General features: G+C 47.5%; 1 protein-coding gene across 1 annotated transcript in view; it reads left to right on the forward strand.

Moving 5' to 3' along the window:
* TENM4 (teneurin transmembrane protein 4) overlaps positions 1-23,815 on the forward strand; it is a 758,990-nt gene that overhangs the window by 602,727 nt on the left and 132,448 nt on the right. Inside the window, exons 16-17 of the mRNA XM_055091504.1 lie at positions 925-1,125; positions 21,649-21,834. Coding sequence (XP_054947479.1) covers positions 925-1,125; positions 21,649-21,834 — 387 coding nt within the window. The remainder of the gene's footprint in view (positions 1-924; positions 1,126-21,648; positions 21,835-23,815) is intronic.

The raw sequence follows: 23,815 nt of genomic DNA on the forward strand, positions 1-23,815 counted from the left end.
CCTCTCTGAGCCTCAGTTTTCTCCTCTGTACCTCATTGGGTTATTGAGAAAACAATCTGGTGAAGTATATAAGATACTTCCTACTGTGTAAGCAGAGAGCAGGTAACCCACAATATTATTCTCCTCCCTCTTTCTGGGAGGTCTCTTGAGACCACCTTGACCTTGGGCCCTAAGAGCCCTGCTTGGGGGTTTGCTTGGCTGTGAGCTACAGCTTTGTAGTTCACCCCCCACTTGAGGAGAAGCTGAACACAGCCATCATACATAATTTTGAATAGTCATTGAAATGTTTGCCTGGAAACATTTCCAGACAAATGTGTGTCTGGAAAATGAGGTGTGAAAGTTTGTATCATTCTCCAGAGTTTTGGGAAGATGGTAAAATCTAAGGGAATTTAAATGCAAAATAAGTTCTCATTTAAATTAAGGAATCTCTTTATTTTAATCCCACATTCGCGGGAATAAAACTGCATTTATGAAGTGGTAAATACTAATAGTTTGTTCTCCAATGATGTTTCAAGCACCTCCCATGTGCTAGAGGGTTGGAGATACAGACATGAACAAAATAGTCTTGTCCTCCATTGTTGCAGTTGTTACAGATATCTAGGATAGGCACTGGCTGCTCTATACATATGTCTTACTATGTGCACCCCTCAAGTCAAGAGGTACAAATATGTATGCATGTTTTACAGGTGAGGGAGCTGAGACTTGAGAGGTTAAACAGTCAACCACCGGGTGGGGTCGGGAACCCAGGTCTACCATTGCTAGAGTTATTCTCTTCACCTTACCAAGTGACCTCTCCACGGAAATCTGGGTCGTTCTCCCTGACCATGTGAAGCTCCTCCACTACAAAGTATAGCAGTTTGCTTAAAGAAGCCTCACCCTTGCTAGTCCGATACTTACCTCTGTTATCTCTCCTCTGTGTTGCAGTGGACTGCATGGACCCCACGTGTTCGGGCCGGGGGGTCTGCGTGAGAGGCGAGTGCCATTGCTCTGTGGGCTGGGGAGGCACCAACTGTGAGACGCCCAGGGCCACGTGCTTGGACCAGTGTTCGGGCCACGGAACCTTCCTCCCAGACACCGGGCTTTGCAGCTGTGACCCAAACTGGACTGGACACGACTGTTCTGTTGGTAAATGTGGGGAGAATAAGGGCACAGCTTAGATGGAGGGAGGAGGTTTCCACTGTGACGTGTACACCGTTCAGTCCTGTTCAGGGCCCTGACCCTGACCTTGGTCATTTAGCAGGGGGTTACCCATGTCTCTGAATGCTTTTCTTCTTCTCCTGAACACCTCTACTCTTAGAGGCGCAGAGGATTCACAAATCCGATATTCACATCATTCCTTTCATAGTGGTGGCCTTGAGAGTCAAAACATCGTCCCTTAACCATGTTAATGATGATAGATGTGAGTCACTGAATTCTTGTCTCTCACATTACAGTGGCTAGCCTAGAGGCAAGGCCATGGGGAACATTGTGCCTCCTTGAGCTCTGCAGGGATGGGCCTTTGGTTTTACCCATTCCCCAGAATGATGTCCAAACTCAGTATGGTATTTAGGGTGCTCTGTGATGTGGCCCTCACCCACCTTTCTGGCCAGATCCTCTACGAGGTGGTAAGTTCCATGAGGGTAGCAAACGTGTCTTATTCCACATTCCCAGGACTCAGCATCGGCTTGCCCACAGCAGCTGCCTGATAAACTTTGACAAATGAATGAATGAATGAATGAATGAATGATGAACACATGATTGAATGTGTTCTTAATTTTGGTATTTGGTTCACCATAGAATTTACACATATAAAGTTCACTGAATGATTATATTGGCACCCTCTGTTTATAAGTGCTTTAGGATTTAGAGGCCCTCTCATGGTGAGGATCAGATGAGAACATAGGTGAATCACCTAGCACAGTAGTGGTAGGTAGTAAGCATGGTTGCTTCTAGCATCTCACCTGGACAGTATCCACTGTTTAAATCCACACAAAAACCCTGTGAGAAAGGCATCATCATCCCCATTTTCCCAATTTTTATAGTATTTTACTCAGTGAACACTTACTGAACAAGGCAGAGGGGATAAAGAGGTAGGAAGTCTGTACCCTGGCGAGCTTACATTCTGGAGAGGGGGGCAGGAGACAGAGCAAACAAACGCATGAAGAGAAATCAACTAATAAAGAAGCTTAGGCCCAGAAAATTTCTGAGTAATCCTGCCCAGGGACACATGGCTAAGAAGTGGTAGCATCTCCATCAACGTTTTTTTTCACCCTGAATCACTTTCCCCACCACATCACGTTGCTGAAACAAAGTGAAGCTCAAATCAGCTCATCATCTTGTGTATTAACAGTTCTAGTAGTGATCAGGAAAGATGGTTGAGACCATTGGTAAAAATGAGATCCAGTGCAGCATTTGTGCCTTTGGAATACTTTGAATTACCTTTCCCCATTGAATGGAGAATTGATGTTCAATACGCAGCCTAAATTGGACTTTATCCTTGTTTGCAAAGCTCTTGTAAAGACATGATCACGAACACAGATGTCTTAGGAATAATTCCTTTTTTTTTAACATCTTTATTGGAGTATAATTGTTTTACAATGGTGCGTTAGTTTCTGCTGTATCACAAAGTGAATCAGCTATACATATACATACATCCCCATATCCCCTCCCTCTTGCGTCTCCCTCCCACCCTCCCTATCCCACCCCTCTAGGTGGTCACAAAGCACCAAGCTGATCTCCCTGTTCTATGTGGCTGCTTCCCACTATCTGTTTTACGTTTGGTAGTGTATATATGTCCGTGCCACTCTCTCACTTCGTCCGAGCTTACCCTTCCCCCTCCCCGTGTCCTCAAGTCCATTCTCTACATCTGCATCTTTAGGAATAAGTCTTTTTATACAGCTCTGTTTATAGCAATATAAGGAATGCTCCTCCGAAAGCTACACTGGGTTGTATTGTTCATTATGTGGCCACAAAGCTAGTTTCTTATAGAACTATAACTGTCCGTGCATTGTTAATCCCTGATGAGACTCCACAGCCTCTGACGGAGGCAGGTGTAACTTTGAGTGCGATCACTAGGCATTCTTGAGTTGCCCCTGTAAAAGGAGACAGCAGACCCATTGCAAGGGCCTTAAATAGAATTGTGAATGCTCATCTTCCTCAACTCTGTGCCTCTCACTCCCCATAGCTGCTGTCAGACACAGGGCCTCACAAGCTAATGCAGAGAGCTCCGTGTGATAAGAAGAGTCTCTGAGTCTGACAGTCTTGGGTTCAAATGCTGGCCCTGCTGCTTACTAGTTAGAACTTTGGGCAAGTTGCTTCATTTCTGTAACTTGTAAAACGGAGATAACAAGCGTACCTACCTTCTGGGATTAGTATCTGGAAAATAATTATTTGGAGGATTATTTAAGATAAAGTAAAAAAGCACGTAGCACGCTACTCAGCGCGTGATATGGGCTCAGTTAATGTTAGCTATGTTATGAGCATGATTACAGCGCGCACTGGTGAGAGCTTTTGATAGTAACAGAGACATTTGAGAGAGGCAAGATGAAAGGTGCCCTTTCAGAAACGTGGGTTATAGTTTTTAAATCTCTAACCTATAACTGACTAAAACAGTGTCATGATTGCCACAAGGCCAGGAATTTAAAAGATGACTTCAAAATTCCTGTCTCCTCTTGCAATAGTGATAACAATTTGTGTTTGTTGAGTGCTTCAGAGCATACAAAGATCTCTCTCTCTCTCTCCTTTTCACACACACACACGCGCGCACACACACACACACACACACACACACACACACACGCACACACCAGCAACAACAGCTGTTGAGGCAGGGTGACAGGTATGGTACCATCCCCATCCTCACCCTGAGACTCGGTGACCTACCCGAGGCACCCTGAGTCTGCCGAAGCTGGGAGTCCGAGCCCAGCCTGGGGCCCCCCTGCCGCCCAGCACCCCGCGCTGCCTCCCCACGGCCATAGCTTCTCCTTGGCTCTCACTTCCCGCCGGAAGCCAGTTTCAAGGCTAGTGAAAGCGCGTTGACTGTGGTTCTCTCTCCCTCTTGTCCTGGCTGTACCTGCCTAGGCTCCATCCTGGCTCTGCACGTGCTGACTGTGTGACCTTAGCAGGGGACTTGACTTTTCTTGACTGTGGTTTCCTTATCTGAAAAATGGAGATAATAACAGTGCCCACCTCAGAGGGCACTGCCCAGGGACACATGGCTAAGAAGTGGTAGCATCTCCATCAACGTTTTTTTTCACCCTGAATCACTTTCCCCACCACATCACGTTGCTGAAACAAAGTGAAGCTCAAATCAGCTCATCATCTTGTGTATTAACAGTTCTAGTAGTGATCAGGAAAGATGGTTGAGACCATTGGTAAAAATGAGATCCAGTGCAGCATTTGTGCCTTTGGAATACTTTGAATTACCTTTCCCCATTGAATGGAGTAGTGATGGTGGTGGTGATTAAGTTGTGTAATGCAGGTGTGCCCGAGAACAGTGCCTGTAGAGACGGAGCACTTCACGTCTTCTTCCTCCCTCCCTTCTGAGGGCACTTTCACTGAGTGGAAGCTGTGTGAAAACTATGGAGTTTGGGCCCTAAAGCTAAGCAGGAGATGCCTCGTTGAGCAGATGCCGCTCTAGCCAGGGAGCTGTCTTTGTACTCAGGGCCGCGGCTACAGGGTGGTGAACGGGCACTGAACTTCATTTCAGGGGACCTGCTCCTCACGAGTTGAGTGGCTTCAGCAAGTTGCTTCCCCTCCTTTCCTTTTAGGTAAATTACCTATGGGCTTGTTGTAAGGATTTAGTGAGAAAATATGGAGAAAGTGGTTAGCATGGCGGCGGGCACAAGTCAGACACCCAGCAAGGGTAGCTCGGGTCACACCTTTTACGTTATTTGCTCCTGGCACAGCAGGGCTGGCACAGGCACTGCCCAGAGCCTTCTCACCAGGAGCTGCAGGCCGGAAGACGCGTCCTATAGGACTGACTCTAGGTGGTGGAGTCACCTAGGGCAGAAATGGGCCCCTGCTGTCTGGCCCTCCTAGGAAGGAGGACCATCTCTTGCCTGAGATGAGTGTCGTGCTGTTTGGCATGGAGAACAGGATTTAATGAAAGCAGCTTAAGTCAACATGCCCTGCACTCAACAGCCAGTCTGTAATGAAATGTGAGCTGACAAGTTTCCCAGCACTTTGGTTAGGTTTGTGGAAACAGTGAAGTCAGACTTTACCCAAGTGTTTACTCAGGCCTCTGGGTTCTCAGCAGCTTGGCTTGCCGTCTCATCTCAGAAATTCCTCCTTAAATCCTGCCTCACTGATGTGGTCTTTCTTCCTGACAAACCATATAAGATAACTGTTTAAGTAGATTCCCGTGGCCTGGAAGAGCACAGGCTATATGTCCCACTGCCACCCCCAACACAACTCTGTCCTCAGCTCTGGGCCCAGTGGACCTTCACTGCTTCAGTCTTTGGGGACGCTGGTGGTGATGGTGGTTGTGATGGTGGTGATAGTGGTGGTGATGATGATGATGATGGTAGTGATAGGGGTGATGATGATAATGATGGTAGTGATGATGGTGGTGATGGTGAGGATGATGGTGGTGGTGACGGTGGTGGTGACGGTGATGACAGTGGCAATGATGATGGTAGTAGTGGTGGTGGTGGTGGTGATGGTGGTGGTGATGATGGTAGTGATGGTGGTGGTGATGATAGTGCTGGTGCTGGTGATGATAGTGGTGGTGATGGTGGTGATGGTAGTGATGGGGGTGGTGATGATGGTGGTTGTAATGGTGGTGATGGTGATGATAGTGGTGATGGTGATAGTAGTGATGGTGGTGGTGATGGGGGTGGTGATGATGGGGGTGGTGATTGCTACTGCAGTTGTTTTACAGATGGGAAAGAGTTAGAGAGAGGAAACGACTTGCCTGCAGTAACTAATCAGTGGCAGAATTTGAATTAAATCTAGGCCCTCTGTTTCCAAGTCCTCAGCTCTTACCTCATGTCTTCTTTCCATCCAAAGAGGTTTCTTTGCCATTAATCTTGTCTTTTTTCCTGATAAGTCACAGGAGGCAGCATTAATTAGAGAGCTGTCCATTTCTTAATGCTTACCATGTACCAGGTACTGAACTAAGTGCTTTCAACCATTATCTTAGTTAAGGGCCATAAGAAACCTGTAAAGGAAGTATTACCAGGTCTGTTTTCCACGTAAGGAAGCTGAAGGTCAGAACTAAGTTAAATTCCTTGCCAGCATCTCCCCATTGGGAAGTGGCACCGTACGGATGCAACCCAGGTCTGGCTTCAAGGCCTCTCCTAAGCTCTTTGGTGTACTGAGCCATGGATTATAAATGTGCCTCTCTCTTGTCAAACTGTGAACCCCATGAAGTCAGTGTCTGTCATTCTCCCTAGTGCACGGCCTGACAGCCATTAGGTTCTAGTGATTATTGAATGAATGACTTAGCCAGGGAATTATCAAAGAAGAATGAGGGGTTACAGCCAAAGGCTCTGCCCAGGAAGATCCCAGCACACTACCAGCTGGACAGTCTAATCCCATCTCTCAGGATTCCACCCACCTCCCCCCCACAACCCCCAACCTTATCCGCTCCCCCCACGGCCCCATAACACTCTGCAAAGCTAAAACCAAGTTCCTGGGCCCCTTCTTTCACTTTCCAGACCTAGCCCATGTTCATTTCGTGGGCAGTGCCAGCCAGCCAGAACCCCTCGTGGATAAGAGCTGGCATCATTTCACCTCCTTCAAGCCACCTTCCCCAGGGAGTAGTCGTGCTGGTCTGGGTGCCTCATCAGTTTTGCATAAAGGGGGCATGCTCAGTAGCCCTGCGGAGCAGAAAGACTCCCTCCCCACACCCACCCCCCCATGTGCTTTTAGTTGGCTTTTCATCCTCTTGGTTCAGAGCTGCCTCAGAAAAGGGGAGGAACTTAACCTCTTTGAGATGGTCCTTAAAATTGGAAAAGCCTACCTTTCTTTCAGAGCCTAATGACTTCTAAATCTTCTAAAATCTTCTAAAGGAGATTTCAGGCTCTGTGGCATTTTCCAGAATACCATATCAGATTCGATCCCTTAAACCCATCATTTGCCCCCTTCACTGGCTCTCAGGCGGGTCTTCCTTCCCCTCCACCCCAGCCCAGTCATCTCTGTCCTCAGCCTCATAAATTCATTCCTTGTTTCCACTTCTCTATGAGCTCTCTCCAATCTTGTCTTCCATAAATGACCTTTATTTGAGAAGGCCCTCTCACTACATTTTATTCCTTTGGGTTGCTGGCTCACAGAAGCAGTACCTGGCAGAGATTTTGATTCTAAAATGCTCATGCTGGGGTTTATGATTCTTATCATTTCATTGAAGTTGGGTTTCATGGAATAACAGGTGGAGATCTTTTAGAGATTCAATGGTATGGATCTGGGTGTAGCATGTGCAGTTAGAAAGAATTGCATGGGATATGGAGTGGGACCAAGCTAGATTTTCAAGACTGAGCTTATCCAAAGAATATGGCTAATGATACCTGCCTTGCAGGGCTGTTTTTCAAATTAGTTTTAATATGTATATATAAAATGCCTAGCATGGTGGCTGGCACTCAGTAAGCACTCAATAAATAAAGTATTAATGTATACTTTTAGAATGCATGACTAAGTCTAAATTAGCCAAACCGTCCTTCAACTCTAAGCAATTTAAGTTTGAGGGCAGTTTATATGGTGAAGGTTTGGAGCCAGAACTGGATTGGAGTCTATGTGACCTGAACAACTTGCTTTCTCTCTCGGAGGCTCCGTTTTCTTGTGGTTACTGGGACTCTCTACCCACCCCCCTTCCCCCCAGCCCCTGACTCTGGTCATCGAGTCTAAGTGAAGAGTCACTAATGTGCTGACACATTTATCCCCAGACACCAACACAAGGGCCCTACGGCACTGACATTGGCCTCTGCTCAGGGACTGAGCTTCCTGAGCTTTTTCCAGAGAGGAGCACAGCCTCTGCAGAGAGCACCCCAGAACAGCTCCGGATGCGCACCCACTGCTGACAAGCACACACGTCCCCTCCATTCACTCACAGCCCTTCCTGACCTCTCGTGTGCCGGACCGTTCTAGGCCCCGGGGACCAGCATGCCTCAGGCCATTCAGGAGGTGACACGGAGTCATGCGGTGTTAAGGCCTCTGACCGTCGCATTTATGGTGGGTTTGGGGTGCACAAGGGCAGGAGCGTGCACTCGGCCAGGAGGGGGGCAGAGAAGAACCTGGGAAGGTCTTCCCCAGGATGGAGACTTGTGAGCCAGATTGTGAAAGGGGACTGAGGTGGGGTTCCTGGTGGCAAAGGAGGGAAGGGTCATCCAGGCAGGGGGAACAGCACATACAGAAGTACAGAGCAGTCCTCCTTCAGTCTGACTGGAGAGTAGGAGCTGAGGAAGTGAGGCCAGAGAGGCAGGCAGGGTCCCAATCATGGAGTCCACTCAGTGTCTTGCTGAAAATCTCAAATTAAAACATCTTTCAATGCGCATTGAAGATTTCCCTTTCAGACTCCACGTCAGGGCTCTTTCTTTAACTCTCTCACTGCAACATGGCCTAGGTCCTACCTCAGCTTAGTGAGACCTTCTAAAATTCAAACTCAGATCCTTTGAGCTTCCAATTTCTTCTCTATTATTCTCCTCCCCTACCAAAAAGAAAAGCAAATCACAAAGCATAATTAATAACAATAATGACCAGATAGATATGGAACAGAAAAGCTCTGTTACCAAATGAAGTCACAATTGATAGCAAAATAAGCCCAATTTTTTTTTTAAAAAAAAGCTGAAAGTAGCAACAGGGTTAAAAACAATTAAAGCTCTAAACAGAGCAGTTGCATTAGCCCTAAATTTTGAAAATGGTAATTCAATTTTATTTACGAGGCAAAATATAATTACGTTTAGATTTGAGGGAACAGAATTTAATTCTTACTAATGACAGAAAGACTGAGTGAGATGCTATAATGCCAGAGAAATTGTCTTCTGTTCATGGATGGGAGAGAAAATTAGATTCAGCATTGAGCATTCTCCCCTGTTACAAGTCTCATTTGTGTAGCCGGAATTGTTCACTCTCTGAGAAGCATTAGCTTCTCAGCCCAGAAAGCACAGCACCAACATCCAATTAAACATCAAAAGGAAATGATCAGACTGGGCTATTTCTGTATAGGTATGTTATGGGAGGGGAAACTCGAGGTTGGAATTTCACCCAAGGAATCATGTCCGTTGAGACTTGACATTTCCTGTGCCCTTTCCCAACAGCAAGTGACAGCCTAAAATCAAAGTTCAGAATAATAAATATCCAAGAGACTGACAGTGAAGCAGAGAAAGAAGTGGATGTGTTAGAAGGAGGCAGAGAAGAACCCACCAGTTGCCTGGGAAGTAGTGTGGAGGTTCAGACACAATGAGATGGTCACTTCCTAACATTTAATCAAAGCCTGGGAAATTGGGCCCAAACAGGCGTGCTACTAAATACTGCTAGAGTCAAAGGTTGATAAACCAGAAGCTGGCAGCTTTGTAATTTAGTAGAATTTCCCCCGACAGCCCTGGAACATTTTCTATCACAACTGGAGCTCTTCAGTATGCAAATATAAGCCCTCCTGAAATTGGGCTTCAGAATTAGGTTTCTATCTGGATGCCCGAGCTGATATCTTGTACAAAATCTCTGGCTGTCTTCCTGAATCAAACTGCTGGTATGGTAACTTTGTAATTTTAAAATAATAACTATCCTTTGAATGGAAAATTTATTTACATTTTACAGAGCTCCTCCATGTATGTGCTTCATGATTTATTCAAACAACAAATATATAAGCCTCTGAAATTGCAGATGGTGTTATTCTCAGGAAACCAGGGTTCAGGGACCTTGAGTGCCTTTCCCAAAGGCACTCTGGGAAAGAAAGGATTCAAATCCAGCCTTCTCTGGGTTCAGAACCCATGCTTATCCCCTGCGTAATCCTGCCATTGGCTATTACCAAGGTTTACGCCGATACTGTCCATGGATCGGGTATCAGGTCTACAAGGTACCACTTCACTTGGTGACACTGCCAGGAGCCACGTAAATTGGATCATGACCACGGTGGACCTGGCAATACTACAGGGGTTCAGGAAAAGAGCAATTGCTTTCAGCCGGGGTGCTCAAGGTGGCTTCTTGGAGGAAGTAGGATCTAAGGTGGGTGATGGAGGTTGGATTTGAATTGTCAGAGATGGAAGGAAGAGGCAAGCACCTTGCAGCAGCCCATTGGGGAAGTCAAAGATTTGCGCCAAGTACATAGATGAGACAGATCCTGACATTTTCTAGGAAAGAACCACAGTTTGGAGTAGCTTAGCTTAGGATATTTGTGGCAGTAGTGAGAGGGAGAAGAGGTGAAGGAAGTTAGCAGACATCAGATCATGAATGGCCTTGAAAGAGTTTAGGTTTTATCTGTCAGTGGAAGGCACTGAAACGTTTCAGGCAGAGGTGTGACGTGGTCAGGTTTGGTTTTAAAAAGCTTACTCTAATATTGGCATGCAGTTTGAGGTGCCTGGGAGACTTCTAGGAGGAGGTGTCCAGGAAAGAGTTAGATAGATGAGCACATGACTGGGTGGAGAGGTGGGCCTTCACAAAAGGGTATCAGGGCTGGAGGTCTGAACATCAGCTATCTCTTCAGTATACCCAGTTGGGTCCTTTCAGTGGGGTAGTGGTTCAGCCCTGGCCAAAATACACATCCCAGTTACGTTTTTTGGCTTCTCTGCTCACCAGTCCTTTCTTGGCTTGTTATCATTCTGCAAAGTCAGAGCGTATTTGGAGGCCTCCCCCATGCTAGCTTTGAACTCCTTTAATCAGGAAGCCAGATACCCTCCAATTAAGGTGAATAGAGGTGACTTACTACTTCCTGTGATAGGTGCTTCATAAAGCTTGAAATTCTAGTCCTGGGGGAATAGATTGGAGACTGCTCTGCACCAACGTACTGGAATCCATTTTTCTGCTTGGTTTGAAAGCTTTCTGAGCTCCTTGAGTGAGGTGAAAGGCCATGTGGTTTCCAAGGCTCATTAGTTTTCTGCCATGTAGATCTGGGGGACCGAAGCATGGCTTGGAGCCGCTCTGACTCTCAGGTGATAGGGATGGAAGTTGAGAAGCACAGGAGAGTGACTTGGGTTTGGCCTCAATGTCAAAAGGAGATTAATTACTGTAAGGAAGTCACATGCTCCTTTCCTATACCTTCCTCCCTTCTGGCTTCTTCCTGTAACCTGCACTGAGACTAAAAAGCCATCTGCCCAATTTTGTGGGAGAGGGAGGGAGAGAGAGTGGGTGCTATATTCGAGCCACATTGCTCAAAATGCAGGGATATCTGGCCTGTGGAAGTGAGAGTTAAATTGTAATTGGCCTACTGTGTGCCAGGCATGGTGGCCAGCTTTGTGTTTATTTATACACCTAGGTAGACTTGAGTTCCAATTTCTGAATCCCCAGCTTCTAAGGGTATCTGGCATATAGTAGGTCCTCAATATATTTTTTAATCAATTTTAAGATTCATCACCGCCATTTTATAAATGACAAAGATAAGGCTCAGATATGTGCAATGTTTGTTTCCCAGAGCTGGGAAGTAGCAAAGAAGGCTTTTATACCCAGCTTGCCCAAATCCAGGCCTCTGCCCTGTGCAAAATCATAGTACCTTGAATACTTACTGGAGTGCCCTGCCTCAGACCACTGGAATCTGGCGGTACATGGATGCAGTCAAAAGATACATTTTCTATGTGAGACTCACTACAGAGTAGAGACTAATCTGATGATGGCAGCGTTCTGGAGGCAACACAGGTAGACTAACAACCCTGATAAACAAAGGTTTGCATAAAGTGCTTTGGGAAGGCAGGAGATGAAGCCCCTTCCAGTGTGGGCACTGGAAGTAGGCTTCAGGGAGGAGGTGGCATTGGAGCCAGACTTCAACATGTGAAGACTGGGGGAAAGGAGCACCTAGACCATGAAAGCAGCCTATGCAGAGGCACAGAGGAGGGGGCCAAAGTGTGGTGAGGCCTCCCCTGCTTTAGCCATTTATCTGGCTGGCCCATTACATGACTATTTCCTAAGGAAGCCATCAAGTTCTTGCTCAAGTACTAATATGCACGTGGCTATGTGGCCAAGGGCAAGGCACTTCCTCTCTTTGGCCTGTGTTTTCCTGTCTACAGGGTGGTTAGAGAATCTCTAAGATACCTTCTCATGCTCTGACCAAGAAAACTGCTCCTCTACGTTTTCCTCCTCTTTTTCTCTCTTAACCCCTAAACCCACCCGAAGGCGAGCCCCTGGCCACATCCAGGCCACTTCCTGCCCAGCATCAGCTCTCTCCTGACTCACCCCACCTTCTCCTTCATTTCCCCCTGTTCCCTCAGTCCTTTACTTCCAGCTGTCTTCCTTCATCACTCTCGGCTCCCTGTTTCTGTGCCTTTCTTCCACATCCACCTTGCAAAACCCAGGATCACTCCAGCCACTCACCATCTCTGATCTTACAGCCGGGCTTCTGAGTGCTATAAGCCAAATCATGTCATGCTCACGATCTTTAGCCCCTCCTGGGTCCTTCCAGCTGCAGTTCTTCTTGTACTTTGTGAGTTCTTACACTCAGTCCCCAAGGGGCTCTTTCAAATGTCCACATCTATCCATTAGCATCCTGTTCGGCAGAGATTCCTACCTCACTGAGAATATGGAGGCCATGGTTTAAGTGCTCTCTCATTATCCTGGTCTGGCCCTTACATGGGTCTTTGCCGCTTACCTCTCCCCAGGGCATGAGGGGCCCAGGAAGCCTGTCCTCCTGATTATGCTCCAGATCCAGTCCCCTCCAGCTGTTGAGAGGAACCTCAATTGTTCACATCCTCCCCTTGCTCTCCACAGTATCTTCAAACCCTCCCTTCCCCTGGCTCTTTCTAGCACATAAACGTAAAATAGTTGCCATGTAGTGAGTGTTTACTCTGTAAAAGATGTACATGACATTAGGCACATTACATGATGTTCTTTTAAGCCTCACATGAACCTGAGATGTTGGTGTCTCTATCCTATTTTGCAGAAGAGAAAGCTGAGGCACAGAAAGATGAATTAACTAGCCCAAGTCCCACAGATGGATGGATGGATGGATGGATGGATAGATGGACAGTTAGATGGCCTGTTGACTGAATAGCTGATTGGATGATTAGATGATTGGGTTGATGGACAGATGGATGAGCTGATGGACAGGCAGATGGATGGATGAAGATTGAAAGGACAGATAAACAGACAAACAAAAGGAAAAGTACTTAACATGATAAACATTGAGTCAGGGTGAAAAAGGAGACTCAGACTCTGATTTCAGAGATTCTCTAGTCTAGCTGGGGTGAGGATCTAATACATAATTAATAAGGAAATATGTCAGATTACAGCTGAGGTTTTGCCTAAACCTGATCCCACAGTTCACAGACCAAAAAGCTGTGTTAATCATAGTCACCTTTCATTCTAGCTAAGTACCTTTGAGCCACGTCTCTTAGTCTCTCCAAGCAGTTTCCTCAGTTATGGTAAGGGAGTGAAAATAAAATTGCAGAGATGTTGTGAGGACTTAATGAGGTATAATATTTGTGTGCCACCAATAGTGGTTCTACAATATCTCCTTATTTTTGCCTCAAATGCTGTTTAGTGTAGCTTGGACTTATTATTTATTTATTTATTTCATTTTTATTTTTGGCTGCGTCAGGTCTTAGTTGCAGCTTGCAGGCTCTCTGGTCGTGGCGCGTGGGCTTAGTGGTTCCGCGGCATGTGAGATCCTAGTTCCCTGACGAGGGATAGAACCCGTGTCCTTGCATTGTAAGGCAGATTCTTTACCACTGGACCACCAGGGAAGTCCTGTAGCTTGGACTTAAAGTGTCCAAGGATTTCATGAGAAATTCCCCCAAGGAATTTTCAAGGACCAGGATTTCAGAGAAATCCCCCAAACTGGGCACTAACTCAGATGAGCTAGCGATGCAACAGAAAATCCTAGTGGAAATCATTTAAAATTATTTAACCCTTACTAAAATTTCTTAAGGTCACACTTCTAAGAACCTCAGGTCCTAAGCAGAATAGAACAATTTTCCCTATTATCCCTTTCAGTGCTAAATACAGACTTATTAAAGGGCTTCCCAGGAGGTCATATGGGGCCAAGGCTCTGCTTTCACATCCCTGAATTTCAAAGACAGCTTCACCTGTATCTGTTCCTTGCTCAGCAGGAAAGCACACAGATCCTTGTGTGGGGTCCCCTCTATCCCCGACTTGTGTCAATTTTGAGCATCTTTCCAAGTCAAAGAAATTTTATGGGAAAATTATATATAAGTATTTCCCTTTAGGGGAGAGGCACAGCTTCCCTTACCAGCTTTTTTTTTGTGTGTGTGGTACGCGGGCCTCTCACTGTTGTGGTCTCTCCCATTGCGGAGCACAGGCTCTGGACGTACAGGCTCAGCGGCCATGGCTCATGGGCCCAGCCGCTCCGCAGCATGTGGGATCTTCCCAGACCGGGGCACGAACCCATGTCCCCTGCATCGGCAGGCGGATTCTCAACCACTGCGCTACCAGGGAAGCCCCTTACCAGCTATTTTAATGAACAAGATTGTAAAGTAAGTCCAGAAAAATTAAAACATAGCTGTGATAGGTCCCAGGCTTCATCCAGGTTCATATGGGGATTAACATTTAATGGGAGGAGACTGGAGCAGCTTTCTTCCTCGTGTATACACTTTGGAGCACAATTAACCAATAGCCAAATCATATATTTTTCTCTACGCTTTTCATCATGTGTCCACCTGCTTCCACATCATAGAAAAGGAACAGGTATGACACGGGCATTGGTGCGAAGGAACATGTGTGTGAGGGTGTAAGGACTGAGACACTTTAAGGTTACAAGCTATCAGTCGGAGATTGGAGAAGATAAGTTTCTAAGAAGGTTAAGCACAAAGAAGGCTGAGCCTCTGTGTGAATATATTTAACCAAATAAATTTTGTACAATATGGCGCTGGGATAGAGTTGAGCCAACTGACATAACACCTCTTCCATGAGATTTTTTTTTTAATTCATCTGTTCTTTCAACAAATATTTGTTGAAAGCTCATTCTCTGCCAGACCTGGTGCCTGCTGCTGGGAACCAAGATGAATAAAACCTAGAGCCTGCCATCAGGTGGGCTTCCGGTCTAGAGAGAAGACAGACGTGGATACCAGTGAGGCAGGGCAGAGGTGGGGTGGGGAAGGGGAGGTGCTGGGGGGTGCGGCTTTCCCCAGGAGAAGAGCCAGGGTGTTCTTGGGCCTGACCTGGTTGCTCTCCAAGGCCCTGTATAGTTCAGCCAAGAACTTTACAGACTTGGAATGACACTTTAGGACAGTTGGGGATTCTCACCCGATTTTAAGAGGGAGCCGAGGCTACAAATACAGGTGGCTTCTACCTGGGTTTTAATGGTCTTGGCTGATGGTGCCATGCTAGGTAACCAGAGAAGGAGTTTCATACCCAAATTTTGAGGCTGCTGCTAGAAAATATTTTGCTCTTCAGGGAGCTGCTTCTCTTCTCGGTAACTCGGAGCTGCACTGATACAGGATGTCGTAGGTCTCCATCAATCAGTTAATGTACAGAACACAACATATATAACACAGATTACACAGAGCCATTCACATTTACCGTTTCCTTCAGTTACCACCACTCACTCACCCTGTAGGGGGTTATTACTCTCCCTGTTTTAGGGGTGAAGAAATATGGTCCAGAGAGATTAAGTAATTCTCCCAAGGACTCCGCAAGGACTCAAGGAGACTGGAGAGTCGGAATCTGAATCCATGTCTCCTGTATGGATTGTGTACTCTATAGTACGTCAGAGGGCTCCTCCCAGGCCCCAACTGTCCAGCATGTAGTCAGAAAGTGCCGATGTTGATCACATGACCGTCGCCTAGCCTTTATCAAATGCTTGCTTGTATCAGGTGTGTTGCATAAGTCAGAATTCACAGCTGATCTGACTTCAGTCTGATAACACTTGCGACTACACCCCATTTCCTTTCTTATAAGAATATGTGTGTGCACAGTTTATCATATCCTGACTATGTGCCAGGATCCATACTAGAAGCTTCACTTCCATTCATCTTGACCCATTTAATTCAATTAGGTTATGTCCGTCTGCCATGCTAGAATGTCACTCCTTGAGGTCAGGAAAGAGCCGTGTCTGTCATACTCACCATTGGATCCCCCAGTGCCCGCTCACCATTGGATCTGCACCCAGTGAGCGCTCAAGAAATTAAGCAAATGAGAGTGATTCCTCCACCAACTTTCTGCAGTAGTCAGTGTCATCCCCAGTTTACAACCGAGCAAACTTGAGACTTAGGAGCTGTGACCCAAATTTCACATAGTACCATTTACATTTACATAAAGGGCACAGGAGCTGTCAAAGCACATTCTTTAGCATCATCCTATTTGGTTTTCACCAGCCACTCTGGGAAGTTATAGCTGCTTCAGTGTAAAAGCAGAATCAGAGAAGCAAAAATAAAGCAGTTCCTTTTATTTCAAGGACCAAAAAAAAAAAAAAATTGAGGTACATAAAAAAATAGCAATGGGGCCTACAACTTGAGACCAAATGAGGAAGCAGAATCTCAGGTTTCTGCTCCTGTCATGAGGCAGTGGGTCTCCTGCACTTGGGCGGAGAGCCCATCTGCAGAAGAGAACCTCAACACTGACAGGTTGTGTTACCATCAGTGAGCACCACATAAACATCAAGGTCACCCTGTTCAGGCCCCTTCCATTAAAATGTGTAAGAGCTCACAACCCAGCTTGTAAAGGACTCATGGAGGGGTGCTCAGCCACCAGGCAGCTTTAGCTTTGTGCCAGGGCAGCATGTCTAGTGTAAACTGGCGAGGAAATGGAGAGTTTGGAAGGACAGCTCCGCAGTCTCCAGAGGAGAAAAGTGAGCTCGGGTGTCTGGGAAACTCTGTGTAGAGAATCTCATTGCATCTCACACACAGCCAGGGTCTGACTTGAACGTAACAAGGGATAAACAAAGAGGGCCAGAAACGAGGGGAGATCTGCCGGAAGAACCAGGAGGTTCCCTCAAAGGAGAGCCTGCCTCTGTCTAGGCTGTGACTCAGTTTCCATATCTGTAAAATGAGCCTGCCTCTGTCTACCCTGTGACTCGGTTTCCATATCTGTAAAATGCTTGTCTTGCAGCGTTGCCCTGAGGATTGTCAAAATGAGGAGAAAGCACCAGATGAACACATGACCTTGTAGAATTCCCCTATGCTCTCTGGGTCTCAGTAGCCTCACCTCTGAGAAGGATAATAGCCAGGTGTTCGCACAGCATTGTTGTGGTAGTTAAATGAGAAATTGTATGTGAAGGGTGCTTTGTAAACTGTAAAACCTGATATAAGTGTTAAGTTATTAAGCCAAAAATGGCTTTTCCATGCATTACCTCATTTGCTCTAACACCAACCATGTAAGATTGGTAAAGTGGGAATTATTAGCCTCATTTTACAGAAATGGAAATCGAGATTCAATGAATTGCATAACTTGCACCTTGAAGATTACCCAGCCAATAAGTGACAAACCCAAGAATAGATACCAAATCTGTCTGATCCTAAGATTCACGGTTCTTTATTCATCACATAAAAAAATAGCAATGGGGCCTACAACTTGAGACCAAATGAGGAAGCAGAATCTCAGGTTTCTGCTCCTGTCATGAGGCAGTGGGTCTCCTGCACTTGGGCGGAGAGCCCATCTGCAGAAGAGAACCTCAACACTGACAGGTTGTGTTACCATCAGTGAGCACCACATAAACATCAAGGTCACCCTGTTCAGGCCCCTTCCATTAAAATGTGTAAGAGCTCACAACCCAGCTTGTAAAGGACTCATGGAGGGGTGCTCAGCCACCAGGCAGCTTTAGCTTTGTGCCAGGGCAGCATGTCTAGTGTAAACTGGCGGGGAAATGGAGAGTTTGGAAGGACAGCTCCGCAGTCTCCAGAGGAGAAAAGTGAGCTCGGGTGTCTGGGAAACTCTGTGTAGAGAATCTCATTGCATCTCACACACAGCCAGGGTCTGACTTGAACGTAACAAGGGATAAACAAAGAGGGCCAGAAACGAGGGGAGATCTGCCGGAAGAACCAGGAGGTTCCCTCAAAGGAGAGCCTGCCTCTGTCTAGGCTGTGACTCAGTTTCCATATCTGTAAAATGAGCCTGCCTCTGTCTACCCTGTGACTCGGTTTCCATATCTGTAAAATGCTTGTCTTGCAGCGTTGCCCTGAGGATTGTCAAAATGAGGAGAAAGCACCAGATGAACACATGACCTTGTAGAATTCCCCTATGCTCTCTGGGTCTCAGTAGCCTCACCTCTGAGAAGGATAATAGCCAGGTGTTCGCACAGCATTGTTGTGGTAGTTAAATGAGAAATTGTATGTGAAGGGTGCTTTGTAAACTGTAAAACCTGATATAAGTGTTAAGTTATTAAGCCAAAAATGGCTTTTCCATGCATTACCTCATTTGCTCTAACACCAACCATGTAAGATTGGTAAAGTGGGAATTATTAGCCTCATTTTACAGAAATGGAAATCGAGATTCAATGAATTGCATAACTTGCACCTTGAAGATTACCCAGCCAATAAGTGACAAACCCAAGAATAGATACCAAATCTGTCTGATCCTAAGATTCACGGTTCTTTATTCATCGCACATAAGCAGAAAGGTGCCGAAGTGAGTAACAGCTGTAGATTACTCGGCAGATCTTAGCAATCAGTTTGGGCTTTGTCTGGGCAATGATCTCCTGTGGGGCAGAGACTATGTCTTATTGACCTCTGTATTCCTAGCACCCGGCACAGTTTCTGGCACATAGCAGGCAGGCATGGACTATTACTGGAAGAATAAAGGAATCAGTATGAGCTGTATATCAGGGCTGTGTACCCTCTGAAGTGGGTGCTATCATCATCCCCATTTTACGGAGGAAGAAAATGAAGCTCAGAGCAGTTGAGGAGGCTGTCTAAGGTCCCACAACTAGCAGAACCAAGATTTGGAGTCACACCTGATTCCAAGTCTTACGCTCTTTCACACACACTGCCTCAAAGTTAATTAGTAAAGGAACGAACTACCCAGTAGTGAGGACCTGAAGTGAGGCCGTCAAGTGCTGGGGAAGCCCTGCCTCTTCTGCTCTCAAGCCCGTGACCTTCAAGTGCCCCGCAGCCCAAAACACCAAGACTGTGAACTCCAAGTACCCCGAGGAAGGCTGCCCCACAGCCTGTCCCTCTCCAGGCTCACACCTCGGTGAACAGAAGGGTTGTCTGAAGTTTACTTTCACACCATAAACTGCCACCTGGAAAATGTGCTGAGTAAACCCCCCAAAATGCTAAGCTGATCTTTCCTCCAGGCTCTCAGGTGAAAGTCCCAGCCAGCCCTGAGTTCAGGCCCTGCCTCCGGAGTCACCTGGGTTGATGCCCTTGCAGCGCTGTGCAGAAGGGATGGAAATTTCAGACTTAGGACGTAGGGAGACCCAGGGACCCGAGATTGTCATTCTTCATCTTGAGAAAAATCCAGTACATTGTCCATGTGAGCAAGAAAGGAAGGAAACTTGAAGAACATCTTGAGAAAACCCCCTTCGTGGCGGTCTGCTGGGTGTCCTGACACTTTGCTCCACAGCTCCACGCTCACTTGGGAAGTTTTCACAAGGGCAACGCACCAGAGATAAGCAGACAGATAGGCCTGGACTGACTCTCAGCCAGGCTGAGCAGGGTGTACCTGAATTGTTTTAAATTCTTAGGCACCTGTAGCCGCAGGCACACATGGATTTATTCATTATCCAGCAAACCTTAATTAAGGGTCTGTTCTGTGCCAAGATCTGTGCTGGGTACCAGGCCTAGAGGTGATCAGAATTCATCCAGCCTCAGGTTGTCCCAAGTCTGACAGTGAGACACGCAGAAATGGAGAAGCAGTCTTCCACGTCACATGGAAAGGCACAGAGCAAGGGAACAACCACCAAGTGAATCATGGGAGACTTCTCAGAGGAGGAGGGACACTCCAGCCGAGGTTTAGGGATAGATCATGCTGTGTGACATGGAGGATGTTTATATCATAGACTCCCACAGTCTTAGATGCCATCAGGTCCCCCCTGCAGTTGATGAGGAAACCAACACCCAGAGAGGGCACGTGACCTTCCCAAGGTCACACAGCAGATCCGTGGCTGAGCAGACACAGACCTCGCAAACCTGGTCTTTGGACACGTAGTCTAAAACTCACTGTCCTGAGAAATCTTTCTTGATTTAGAGATCTTGCCATGCCCTTTTCTACTGTCCACTTCACTGAATGCTCAGCATAGCCCTGATGGGTAGCAGAGGTGCTGTGAGGCAGCATCACCAGTGAAGTCAAGGAACCTGCCCAGGGTCACACAGCTTCTGCTCCTGAGCCTGGCATAGAACCCAGGTCCCCTGGCTCCAGGTCAGGGCTCTTTGCACACATTTTACAGCAGACTTTCTCTCCCCTGGGGAGCTGAGAAACCCAGTGTGGTACTGCATGCATTAACTCCCTTTCCAGCTACTTTGCTTGGCAAGATGTCAGGCATAGGAACACACCATAAATGGGAATTATTACTGTTTTCTGTTTTGTTTATTTTTTAATTCTTGAACATTTTAGCCATTGCCTTGTAGATTAATATGGAAGTTTTGAGCCTCTGAGATCTAATTTTATTTTCTTTGTCAAAAGTAGTTGGACTGTTAGTAGCTTCCAAGCCAGGAGTATAGCTTGGAAGGGGTAATGTGCAAATGCAACTTGACATGGGTGCCGATCAATTTAATTTGAAAGGAATTCAAGGTGTTGGGATCTTCATTTGAAGAATGTTGGGCCACGAGGCACAGAATTGAGTCAGGGTCTCCATCACAGCCCTGGCAGAGAGCGCCAAGGGCCCCAGTTGTTCAACTGGTTTCCTAAAAAGGAGTTGTGTTTCAGAGCTTTCACAACCTCTGCCTGAGTAACCATGAAGTTGTCGCTGGCCCTGGGCCCAAGGGGCTTGTGGATCAGGTCGCGTGTGTCTTTTGCACCATCTCACAGACGGGCCTTTGTGAAGGGCTGGGCAACTCCAGTCTGGCTGTGAAGTGCCTCCACCCCTAGTCCAGCTGTTTGCTTTGGATGGGAAACGCCATTTAGATGGTGCTTGGAGTTGGAGTGATGAAGCAGAGAGCAGGAGGACTGAACATAAACCCAGCAGAACACCAGAGAACCCCCACCCCGGGAGGCGGGGGTCCAGCCTCCCCTTTCCTCCCATCTCAATTAGAGTCAAAGCTGGAATGAAGTGCAAACCCAGGACCCTTCATGCACCCCAGCCAGACCCACAGGCACTTCGCTTGGCTCACCCTCACTTTGTTTTCACACATAACTGGTTTTTAATTAAATTTGACTTCTCCTCGCATCTGTTCAGAAGGGCGGTCCCCTTTGGAAGCGGTAAACACAAAAGCGGGGACAGGCTGGCCACAGAGAAAAGCAAACAGAGCAGAGCCCTACAGTCCATCCTATTTTGGCGAGGAAAGGGGCTCGGGACAGACCTCTGGCTGGAGAACTGTTCTTGTCTGAGGGTCCTTGTCCACAGAGATTAGCCTCCTGAGCCTCTGGAATCCCGACTGCTCACAGAGCCGAGGTAGGTAGCCGAGTGTGACCCTTGTTCCCAAGAACGACTGGCTCAATACTTGTTTTTTCTCTCTCCCCCTTCTCCCTCCCCCCACCCAGAGATCTGTGCTGCCGAGTGTGGTGGCCATGGCGTCTGCGTGGGGGGCACCTGCCGCTGCGAGGACGGCTGGATGGGGGCGGCCTGCGACCAGCGCGCCTGCCACCCGCGCTGCGCCGAGCACGGGACCTGCCGGGACGGCAAGTGCGAGTGCAGCCCGGGCTGGAACGGCGAGCACTGCACCATCGGTATGAGGGCCAGGCCCCCGCACCTTCTCCAGGGCTGCGCGGTGTCTTTGTCTGTCGGGCACTTCGGGGCCCCCATTGCATGTGGGAACTGGGCCAAAAGTCCTTTCATCTGACGACATTATGGTTGGCTTTTCCTAGACATCAGTTGGACTCAAACTCACAATAGGACATTTTTAACCTTTTCCCTCCCACCCTGCATCTCCCAGATCTTAGCTAGCTAGTCAGCGTGCCTTGGGTTTAACCCTTCCCGGGCCAAAAGCAGTGTAACTTTGTGTTAGGAGCTGGGGTTCAGGCATGAGGCAGATGACTCTACCTTAGCAGCTGTGAGCAAGTCCCAAGGCCTCTCGGAGCCTCAGTTTCCTCACCTGTGAAATGGGGATAACAATGCATGTAAAGAGTTTAGTACAGGCTGGCACATCGTACAGTACTCCATAAACGTAGCCATTAAATCAAGTTTATGGTCTGGTTGGGAGGTCTTGGGCTTAGCGCTGAGCACCCCCAGTAGCCTCCTAGGCCGGAGCTCCCGAAGAGGCCTGGGATCCTGGGGAAAGCTTCCCGAAGGCCCCAGGCCACATCTGCATCCCATTAGGCCTGGGATCCCCCCTCCCCTGTCCTCGGCTTCCGTCCCGTCTGCGTTTGTCTCCTTTCCCCTCTCCTGGTGGCTCCTTGGCACCAGCCCCTGCTGAAGCAGCACTGTTGGCAGCTTTCAAAACAAGCTGATCACTCTGTTCCCTTCTTTCTGCCTTTCCTGCTGGTTTTGTTGATTTTAAACACAGCCAGACGTTTGCTTGGTTTATTATCCTGGAATGAACACTCACCAAAAGGTCTTTATTGAATCAACTGGTTTGTGTATGTGTGTTTTAACTTCTTCCCCTTCCATTTTTTTGAAGGAAGGATCTGTGATCAAATGGCAAGCACATGGCTCTAGGAGACAGGATTCCGGGTGCCTCTCCAGCTCTGACAGTCACCTCTTGATTACAGAAACTGGGAGGCAAGCCCCAAAGATTATGAGGGACAAAGGAATTTTGAGCAAATGGAGCTACCTCTTATTTCATATTGTTTTAGGCCGCATTCCTTTTGTTTTGCAGCCTGAAATTAGTTTTTATTCATCATCCCTGCCTCCACACCATCGCCCTTTCTATAAATGGCAGTGGAATACCTTATACTTACTAATAATAATAATAATGGGTTCTGATTGTTGAGTATTTACAGTGTGGCAAACACTGTGCTAAGGGCGCTGTAACTGCATTCTTTCCCACTCCCATCCATCACCCTGTGGAGGCACACGTATTACCCCCCCTCCTTTTCAAGGACCTGAGGCCCAAGGTCACTTCACTGTTAAGAAGTAGGACTGGAAGTTGAGGCTTGGTTTTCTGAGCCTTGGGGAGGAGCTCCTCGCCAGCTGCTTGCTCTGCAGTCCTTGCAGGACAAAGCCCAGGTTTTCTGCAGAGGCCTCTGGCTCTCATCCATCCCAGAGGCTGGGCCTTCTTATTCTGGTTGGTCTCAGGGTCCCACAGCTACCTGGCCAGCCACACTCTTACCAGAATCCAGAGCCGCTCCATAGCCGCCGGCAGCCCACCCTGCTTTTCCATAAGCAGAACGTGCCGCGCTGTCTCACTGTGCGCCTCTGGGTGGCTTCTTTCTGTCAATGTCATCCTATCCCATCACCGCCCTGGACACCTCTTAAAGAAAAGCAGCCCTAGTCACCAGAGAGGCCCACCTGCTTCTTTCAACTCTGACCTTCCTTCACCTTCACTTTTCTGCATGACTAAGGACAAGCTGACCTTTTAGCCTCCCAGCCCAGAAGGGGACCCATCCCTATTAAAACCAAAATCAGATCCCAGGGCTTCCCTGGTGGCGCAGTGGTTGCGCGTCCACCTGCCAATGCAGGGGAACCGGGTTCGCGCCCCGGTCTGAGAGGATCCCGCATGCCGCGGAGCGGCTGGGCCCGTGAGCCATGGCCGCTGGGCCTGCGCGTCTG

The sequence above is a fragment of the Physeter macrocephalus genome, chromosome 16 (genome assembly GCF_002837175.3).
Source record: "Physeter macrocephalus isolate SW-GA chromosome 16, ASM283717v5, whole genome shotgun sequence".
Classification (NCBI taxonomy): Eukaryota; Metazoa; Chordata; class Mammalia; order Artiodactyla; family Physeteridae; genus Physeter; species Physeter macrocephalus.